The 10,529-nt window shown below is 25.2% G+C and overlaps 1 protein-coding gene across 2 annotated transcripts; it reads left to right on the forward strand.

Moving 5' to 3' along the window:
- The first annotated feature begins 1,105 nt into the window (after positions 1 to 1,105).
- On the forward strand, positions 1,106 to 8,152 carry LOC129988502 (acyl carrier protein, mitochondrial-like). 2 transcript variants are annotated; one of them, XM_056096748.1, is made up of 5 exons: positions 1,106 to 1,337; positions 3,438 to 3,566; positions 4,408 to 4,495; positions 6,001 to 6,092; positions 8,046 to 8,152. In XM_056096748.1, the coding sequence occupies exons 1-4, from the start codon at positions 1,203 to 1,205 to the stop codon at positions 6,090 to 6,092; spliced, it is 444 nt and encodes a 147-aa protein (XP_055952723.1). In that variant the 5' UTR covers positions 1,106 to 1,202; the 3' UTR covers positions 8,046 to 8,152. The 2 variants fall into 2 exon arrangements, with proteins under 2 accessions (XP_055952723.1, XP_055952724.1); XM_056096749.1 differs by lacking the exon at positions 8,046 to 8,152 and having other exon boundaries at positions 6,001 to 6,096.
- Positions 8,153 to 10,529: the final 2,377 nt, after the last annotated feature.

Genomic DNA, 10,529 nt, shown 5'->3' on the forward strand with positions numbered 1-10,529 from the left:
TTATTTTAATAAAACATTAATGTTATTTCATTTCGTTTCATCGTTTCTCAAAAGAAAACCCTAAATCTTTCAATATTCGGTAAAGCGTAGTTCGGCTAATGTTTTTCGAAAAGATATCTGTATAATCGTTCACATCTTTTAAAACTTTATCTAATGTTGAGATCTCATTTCTGCGAAAAAAAATGCATAGATTTTTCGTCAAATACAGAATAATGTAAAATCATCATATTTTACAAGACCTGAATGTTTATCTACTGAGCCTGGTCGCTTCTTTCTAGGGGTACTTAAAGGATGCCTTTATTTCTTTTTTCAAAAGGAAAACCGTTCATTGCGAAACATCTGTAAGATGCGAAACTTTATCGACGATTTTATTGATAGAATCTTAAGGGTTTTCTCGGAGTCGAGAATAAACATTTAATATGTTTCTGCGTGCTGCACTTTTTGTTGGTTTCACTCGTCTTGAAGGTGTGCGCAGCATAGTCGGTGATAACACTTTCTCTTTTTCAGACATTTTAGAAGTGAATAAAAAGAATCGAATAAATATTCAACAATCAAAACTAATAACTACTAATGTGATTAATAGTATGAAAAATATCAGCTGGTAAAAAAGCGAGAATAAAAAAGTACGAAAGATTATAACGGTTGCGAACTGAATGAAGCTGAGTTGGCGGAGACGTAAAAGAAAAACGCGCCAAATATTTGACCTTGAAGACCGGTTCTAGCCAAAGTGGAATTCATTATGTCAATCTTTTAGCTTTATTCGTTCGCTTTATTTACAATCTACTTAACAGATAAGCACTTCTAACTTGAGAATAATTTTAAATACATACTGATAAAAAAAGGATTTCTGTAATTTATGATATTATTTGATAAATTTCTGCGCATTTTAACTATTTTAAAGTCGGAATTGATGGGGAACTCTTTCCCAACGCGGAGCGTCACATTTTCTACCTGTTACAATACTGCCAAGTTAGGGTGAAACAGAGTATAGCAGATTTGGGTGTCTCGAAACGAACCGGATAGTAGAAGCTTTAGCAACTAGATCACGCCAAGAGCCGGTTTTGTAACCAATAGGAGAGCACGATTTTCTGAAGTGCTTGCTCTACATAGTTACCATCTGCAGTCTCATCTGTACCCCGAGACTCTTAAGTTTGTAAACAAACAAATTTTGGGTAGAAGTGTGAAATAAAATCTAGATAAAAATGCTTACTTATTCTGTTATTAGTAATTTTGCTAGAAGAACTAATCGTTGTCTACCCATCGCTTCTAATATTTTTCTAAACAAAAGAAATTATTTAAAACTACACGGCTCCAGACTCCTTAAGGGTAATACGAAGGTCAGTTGTAAGGAGAAATCCAGTGCACATATATACATGAATAATAGATACATTTTTTTCTTTATTTTTTTCAATCTAGTTTGTTTATACTATTAAAGATCAGTATTTTTCATATAAGCAAAAGTTTTAAGATTAATCGTAAAAATTACAGATTTAAAAACTATAAAATCACGTGTGCCTTTAAAAATTGGAAACTTTTCCATTTTTGTTAAAATTCAGAAATCCAAAGGCAGTTATTTATTAGTAGTATGATTAAAAACTTTTCTATATTGTGTTGAAAAAAATGCCATCTCAAATTTCCAATTGAAAGTAATAAAATGGTTCTGTGAAAATGCACAGTTTTTATCAGATTACTTGTCAAATATGTTCTAATATAATAATATATAGAATTTTAATATGTGTGTGATGTTTTTCTTTTTATTTGTATGACATTCAGGCATAAAGAATTTTGCCATCCACAGTTGTACGATAATTTCTTGTTTAGCAAACTTTTTATAATATCAAAAAATTAATTTTTATTTAAGTGAAGACATTTTGTTTTATACTCTATCATGAAAAATCTGATACATAATCTTTTAGTATTTATTAAGATATTATATCTAATTCAGTCATAATTTTTTAGTATGTTATTTATTTTCAGATTAGTAATCATTGATTTGTTATAACTATATTTCTGTTGAACTTATGTTATTAAAATGTATTCCTAAATGAATTTCATATAAGATACATGGACAAACAATATAATATATCACTGAAGTGTTGTCAGAACAATTATTGTATGTAAGTCATACAAATAACTTTAATAATTTATTAAGATACTTAAAGATTATACTAGAGTTCATATATTCTTATTCACATCTTTCTGTTTTAAAAATTCTCTAAAGCAAAATTTCTTAAATTGTGGCATTGAATTATATACATTAAAGATTTAAATGGTATATAGACATTTGCTTTTTTATTTCACATTAATTACAAAGATGATAAGGAATCCTTTTTAGATAAGGTAATTTTCTGACATTCAAACAACTTTATTAAATGTATTTTGTTACTTTTATTTGAATATGAGAGTAGATGAGTTATTAAAATGTTGTTCATTAGGTATATCCTTTAATTTCAAAATATGCAAGCAAATATTTTATATTTTCTCATATTTTGTTGACTGACAAGCTAGCAAAAAAAAAAAAAAAAAGTACTAAATTTACATTTAGTAATAACTACTGTCAAAACTGGGAAATCAGTTTTGTTGCCTATGAATTAATCAGATACTAGCTATTACAAAAAGCAAAAAGCAAAAAAAAAAAAAAAAAAAAAAGGTAATTGAAGATCATATGCTAAAAAATTTTTCCTAACTAAAAGTTCACTATTTTTACAATTGTATGCAGTTAATACATAATTATATATTTTAAAACTTTCCATAATGCATTTAAAAGCGTTAATTTTGTGTATAAATATATATGAGGGTTAGCAGTCTAATATTGGCAACTATATAAGTATAGTTGATATTATGACTTGAAATCTTTGTAGTAATCAGATTTGTGTACAACTTGTTTCCAGGAATGTGAAAATTGTATAATATCCAAAATAGTATATGCTCTGTTAATGTCTGAAATAAGATAGTCTGTAGCCTTAAAGATCTTTTAAATAGTTCCATAACAATTGATGACCTTTCTTTTCTTTCTTTTTTTGTATTGCTTTACTTAAATTGATACTTCTATAATTATGATTTGGTTCCAACGAAGGAGAAACCTTTTTGCGACTTTCGATATGAAATTGCTTCAAAATATTCATATATTGACATTTCACTCCATTCAAATCATCTATATTTTGGCAGACATTCTACAGCATCTACACAGCTTAAAAACAAATTATATGCAATGCTGGCAGCTGCATTGAATGTTTATAAATATTTCAAGCTAGTATAGTACAAGCTATTGACTGTAATTATATAGTTGCCATTATTAAATTTTCAACACGTATGGAAATTTATTAATAAAATGTTCACCTGAAGATAGAAGCTTAAAAACTTTTTTTAACTAAAAAATTGTTAAATATGTTTTAGAATTTATTATTAAAAGGCCTTATAATTTACTATCATTTCAGGCATTGATTGTACCATCAATTTCCCCTGTCCGAATGGGTGGTTCTTTCCATATGCCTTACACTTTAAATCATATTGAAGAACGAGTTCTCCTGGTCTTGAAATTATATGATAAGATCAATCCAGACAATGTAAGTATTTTGTGAATTTTATTAACTGTAAAAATCATTTTGATTAATTAGGAGTTAAAAATGAATTGTATGGCCCAAGTGTTTGATGAATATATAAAAAATATCTGTTTAAAAAATGAAGTCAATCATAAGTAATTGAAAGAGCAAATTCTATACTGAATAATAATAAAATGTCATTGTTTTAGCACTGAATGGTGCAGAAATGTATATATATTTTAAAATCTAATTTTAACAATTAATTTCCCAATTTTTGCCTCTATTCAGCACATATTAATTTCATTCTAAAATATTCTTTTATTTCCTACTCATATTATATAAGCACTGGGGGAAATATTCTCCCTCTCTTTTACTCTAATCTGCTCTTGTATCACACTGTGAACGGACGTGCCTCGTCTGCTCCTCTTGTACATAAATTATGCCTCCCGGGATGAAATAAAACGAAGTTAGAGATTCAAAGTATCTTCCCTAACTTTGGAGACGAGACTGCCTTAAAAAAATTATGGTTACATGTATATATATATATACACCTTGTTTATAAATTGTATAACTCACTCACTATATAGCCTTGATTGGCATCATATATTACTATATATCTAATGATTATAGAAATAGATCTTTAAAATTTAACGGTATTGTTCCAGATATATGTTATCTATAATTGGTATTTAAAATTATATTCGATTTCAATATTCTTATTGATACCGCATGCAACTTTCCACATATATTGTTATCAGATATTGCCACCAGTTGTAAACAAAATAACTTTATTATGAAATTTTTGCTTCAAATTGCAGTATGATTTTTTAGAAATATTTCATGATTTTTTTTTTGTTGTTCTCAGTTATCAGCGAATTCCCACTTTACACAAGATTTAGGACTGGACAGCTTAGATCATGTTGAAATTATTATAGCAATGGAAGATGAATTTGGTAAAAAATTCTTTTCAGTGTTCAGTTTTGTATAGTAAAACATTTCAAATGAAAGACATGTTGTATATTGCAAGTTTATATCATGATATACTAGTTTCAGTTGAATAAAAAATTTATTATGTAAGGTAATAATGTTAATGTATTAAATTCTGAAGCTGTGTGGTTTTCATCAAATCAAATTAAACGTTTTAAGATGCTAATTACATAATTAAGAAATGATTTGCTGAGAAAAGAAACACTAAATATTTGTTAATTCAAACAAGAGGTTTTGGTTTGCAAAAAAGAATTGGAAGTTTGAGGAAGGCAATGATTTTCAAGTAATGACTTTGCAAAAAAAAACAAAAAACATTCTGATTACTTATTTTACATTTTCATTTAAAGTTTAATATTATTTTCCTTTGAATTTAATATATAGGTTATTTACAAAAATTACATTTGTTTTCATAAATTGTATTAATATATACAATAATAAGGTGACATGTTGAATAATGTATTTCTCTATTAAATCTCTTAGCATTAGATATTCTTCTACTAAAGCGATGTTGAAACTTAGCTGAGATAGTGATGGGCCATGTATCATCTCACAATAATTGAAAATAGCAAATTTGGTTCATAAATAATATTTGTTAAAATCACTTTCAAAATGGAGTGTTAATTAACTAAATTAATCTACATTTCATTTTTTTAGCATGGTGCTAAATTAAATATTTGTTAATTAAATTATATAAAATTTTAAAATTAATATCTATATCTGTTTATCTCTCTATATATATACTTTTTCTTTCTTTCTTTCTCTCTCTATATATATATCCCGCTTTCAAAATAGTGCTATAATACCCCTTTTTTTATATCATTATAGACCAATCAATAATATTTTAAATTTTGTAATCTCTGTGTTTTTTCATTTGTATGATCCTAAATAACATTACTCAGATGAAGCTTTACTCAAACCAAATCTGTCATCATGAGTAATATTCTTTCCTGTCTTTGTTTAATAAATTTAATTTTTTTCCTGATTATTCTTAATTATTTTACAATTTGTTATTTTGAATTAGCTGGCTAAAAAAATAAATTTAATAATTAAATACTGACTCAGTAACATTGTTCATAAATTGTTTATCTTGTTATTGCTTTGATAATATTTTAATTTTTCTCCCACTAATTCTTTGAGAGAGAAAACTGTACTGTTAAAAATTATTGACATTTAGTTAAGATTTAAACTATAGAATAATTTTTGTTACTTTTAATGGCTAGATTGAATGGAAGTTGCAATTTTGTAGCAAAATTGTTTGATAATTTTTTTTTAATTTTTATTTTATGTAATATGAATGAATACTAATTTCTATCTTACCATTATCTAAGGAAGAAGCATTGCCATTTTATTGAATAAACCATAATAAAAAGAATAATTTTGGTGAAATTCTTTATTTAAATGATAAATGGTAATTTCATAATCGAAATTTTTGTATGGATTTATAACTAATAATTAACTTTTTATTCAACAGATTTTGAGATTCCAGAAGAACATCATAACAGACTGATGAGGCCTAAAGATATAATTAGATATGTTGCTGACCGATTTGATATTTATGAATAGGTGAGTGAAATTTTAATCTCAGTAATGTCAGTTGTTGAAATTTGTGAATGAATGAATCAAATGAATTCTATAATAAAAGTGTAAGACTATTGATGGTTCATTATTCTCTAAAGCTCTTTGTTAAAAGTAAAGGAACTTAAAGTTTATAGACTGTTGCTGATTAATTTCTGTATATTTTTGTTGTAAAGTTGGAAAATAATTTTAGCTTTAGAATGAATATTTAAGAACCGTTTTTATACTAAAAGCATTAAATGAATGAGAAAAAAATATTTATCTTTCTAGGGGAGAAAATTATTTATCATATTAAAAAAATTATTTATGATTATTTTAAAAATTATTTAGGAAAAATATTTATCTTTTTAGGAGCAATTCCTCTACCTCTGTAAATTTGCTAATAATCCTCCCACCTAAAAATAAATTATTGTCAAAATAATAAATTGTCAAAAATAAATTAATTTTAAAACTATAGTTTCATGAGATTATACAAACAATTATAAGTTATTAGAATTTACTAGTGAGAAAGAAGAGAGAAGGGCTTTATTTTATTTATTAAAGAGTATGTATCTTTAGATTGTGGAAAAATATAAAGCTTAAAAGAAGAGGGAGGGGGGATTTAGGGAAATTAATGGCAATTGAATGAAGTAAATGTTTTGTGTGTGTATGATAAAGGATATAAAGTTCTCTAGTGGTACTTTTCAAATGTTATGTATTTGCACAAAATAACCTTGTATTAGAAAGTTAAATTATTATTTTTTTCCATCAGAAAGCATTATTTCCTTTGGTGTAGAATATACATTTCACCTATTCCAAAATAATTAGATGAAAAATTTATTTTTATTGACTTGTGGATTTTACAAAATGTACACCACCATGTTTTAAGGTGTCACTACCATTCTCTGTTAAGATACTCATGAATCTGTGCAGTAGAGGATTTATTAACGAAACTTAACAAGCATACTAATGATATCTTTAAATATATGTTTCCTGGCTACCCGAATGTTATAAATTATGCTAGAAAAAAGTAATGGAAATTAAATTTTGAACAATGAGGATATTCAGAACTTATCCGATATGATGAACTATATACCATTAGCTAATGAAGCAAAATAATATATATGTGTTTTATATCACAAAGGAAACTACAAAAAAATGGTAATAAATTAAATAGTAATTCTAATTTTATATTTATTTTTTTTGGTTTATAAAAATCATAATTATTATTTGGATATAAAATTTCTCTTTAAAAATGCTTTTAAATTTCCATTAGATTTAGTCAATTTATTTTGAGATGTCATATTTTTTGCACTCTTTGTCCTTGTTTATTGATATTAGAAACTATTATATGTGTTATTTTTTTTAGATAAGTTATGGGTATCAGCTTCTACTTAATATTAATAATTCACGAATTTGTGAAACAGGCTAAATAGTTTCTAATCCATTTGTTTGTTATTTATGTTATTCAATATGTTTGTTTTTCTAGTTCTTTTAGAATTATTATAAAGGAAACATTGCATATTTAAATTTAGTAAATGAATTATTTTTTCAATATAAATATTAAATTGGAAGGAATTATTTTGTTTGAGTATACTTGAATTTAACTATTGCCAACTTCACGTTATTGGTGATCAGAAGAAATTGTTATTGAAGTAAATAGCTACTCAGTGATATCACTAGCCATCCTATATATTTGGACAATGCTAACAATGAAAACAAAATAAAATAGTGTTTAATTTGAAATTTTTTTTATTTCTTAATCTTTTTTTTGCACATGTGCTTAAAATTGCTTTTTTCAATGAAAAGAACATATAATTGTTATCTGGATGAAGATACATTTGAGAAGGGGGAGGGGGGAGAACTGAAATGTTATATGTATATATATAACATTACTGAAATTTTACTTATAGATAATGTGGTAGTTTATAATATTAATTATTTTTATATTCTTTATTTTAGGGGAACAAGCGACAAAATTCTAGAATATTTCTGAAGATTGATAAGGAGGTGTTGTAGTTGTAAAACTTTTAGTTTGTTTTGAAATAAAAAAAAAACTGTAAATGTTATTTTTTTTAGAAGCTTTGGCATCAAATCACCGTGAAAAGATTTCATGCATAATTTGCCTTGTATAAAAGCAAATGTGTACATTTTTAAACATAATCAGAAAATTAATAAATATAATAAGCCATGTAATTTGTTAAAAAGATTTTTTTTAAGAAATGCTATACATTATTTATTTTGATTTATATAAATTGGTTCTCCAATTATAAATTTCTTATTAATTATATATTAGAATTCTATTGAAAATTTATAAAAAAATTTTATTAATGAGAACATTATTTGAAGTTTAGATAATTTGTTTTTGAAATTGAAACAGCAATATTTTGTATAAAGGGAGCATTTTAAAAAAAAATCTCATTTTTTTATGTATTCTAATTTGAAATGAATAATGGAACATTATAGAATTTATATTTTTAATGTAAAATAATGACTAGCTTTTCTGAGGATTACAAAAAGAAAGATCAGCAGTTTAATAAATTATCTGATAATTAATATTTCAAAGATATAATTTTCAACTGTTGAATTTTCAATCGTGCCTTATCTAAAATATTATGCTCTTAATACTTCTAGATTGTAATTAAATAAGTTGGTTTTGTTTTGACATATAAAATTTAACCATGAAGAATTCAGAATTTTATTCAGTTCCATTATTGTTGTTTTTACTCCAATATAAAGTAAAATCAGTCTAGAATACAGTATTAGTCATAACTAGAGCTGTAGCTGCAGAATTTATCCACTACCTGACGATTTATATTGATATAATAATTATTATCTACTCTTAGAATTAAGAAAGAAAGTTGTAAAAAAAGTAACTTTTTTTTAAGTACACATCTTATTTATTCACCTCAACATAGACGGTTAATTACTTGAATAAAACAACAATATAATTTGTGTATTGTGTTTGATATCATTTAATTTGAATAGAAAAAAATATGATTTAGTAAATCTGTATTAAATTTATTAGAAAAACATTTCTCAGTATTATTAGTAACAGAAGGAAAATCAGCAAATTTAATTAAAAGTAATATAGTATTAAAATATTAACTAAATAATAAATATTTGAGGATCTTCCTGAACTTATTTTCAAGCATTCATATTTTTCAAAATTGCTGTTAGTAAAATCACATGTTTAATAACTTATTTCAATGTTAAATAGCCATATCATTATAAGATTAGACTTTTTTCGACAATAGCAAAACTTTTAGACATTATTTGATAAATATAATATTTTTCAATTAACTGCTACATGTATGATAAAAAACTGTTAGTCACAATCTTTTTGTTGCTGTTTCTTCAAGAAAGTAATTAATAACTATTTTAAAAAAGATTAAACTGTTATTTTTGAATTTATGTGCTGACATGATTACCTAATTTTGGCTATAAGAGTGTGTTAACACTCCTCATTATTCAAGAGCTAATTATCACAGATTAAAATCAGAATATTCTGCCATCTTAGAAAAGTGGAGTCTAAAAATATATATACTAGCTGTACCCATAATTCCTTTAGCATTTATTTTATCTCTATATAAAAAAAGCAAAATATAATTTTATGTCCTACAATTTTTGAATTCTTTTATTCAACCCCTTTAGAATCCTCAAATATAATTTGGATAGTAATAAATTAATTAATATTAACGATCTCAGATAAACACTCTTAATCTCAAATATGTAAAGCTCACTTGGAGTTCCTGCTGTAAAATATGGCAACACATATTTGGCCCTGGAAGAAATAGACAATTACTAAGTTGATACTGGCAACTTAAAGAGATTAAATTTTAACTTAAGAAAAAACTAATTTTAAGAGAAGACAATCTCAAAATTTCTTTGATCTTACTACATGTATTTTTAAATATTAATTGCTATCTAAAACGGAATTCCAATAATTACAAAATCCAGTGTTCAAGTAAATAATTTTTGAGAAGCAGTGTGCACTGAATGGAATGCCAACATACATAATAATAATAATATTTTTAGTTTCATGCAGATTTTGTAATCTACAATTGCACCTATACTCCTTTAAGAGTCGAGACTTTTAAATATTCTTTAATATTTAATCAAGTATTCCCATTCCAGTATTTAAATTTTTAGTCCCGATGATATGAGAATGATGGTTAACAGGGGGGAAAAAATGCTTGGGATTCTAAATTACTAATAAAAATCTATAGTTTGTCAATTAATAATACCTATCTAATAAAGAGTAATAATTGATAACATTATTCCATTTCAAATATACATTAAAATCTAGAATATAATCATAATTCAGAAGACATTCTGTATCAGACAATGTAGGTTCAAAGAATTGAATTTTAATTATGCATTAACAGTAATAGATAATTTATTTAATGTGACTTGAACAAAACAAAAAAAAAAAAATGATTCAAA

This window comes from Argiope bruennichi, chromosome 10, assembly GCF_947563725.1.
Source record: "Argiope bruennichi chromosome 10, qqArgBrue1.1, whole genome shotgun sequence".
NCBI lineage: Eukaryota > Metazoa > Arthropoda > Arachnida > Araneae > Araneidae > Argiope > Argiope bruennichi.

Bases quoted from the DNA above. Each gene is read 5' to 3' on its own strand.
- LOC129988502 (XM_056096748.1), top strand. From the start codon at position 1,203: ATGCTTACTTATTCTGTTATTAGTAATTTTGCTAGAAGAACTAATCGT. The intron at 1,338-3,437 runs GTCAGTTGTAAG...CTATCATTTCAG, and splicing joins TCCTTAAGGGTAATACGAAG to GCATTGATTGTACCATCAAT. The intron at 3,567-4,407 runs GTAAGTATTTTG...TGTTGTTCTCAG, and splicing joins ATAAGATCAATCCAGACAAT to TTATCAGCGAATTCCCACTT.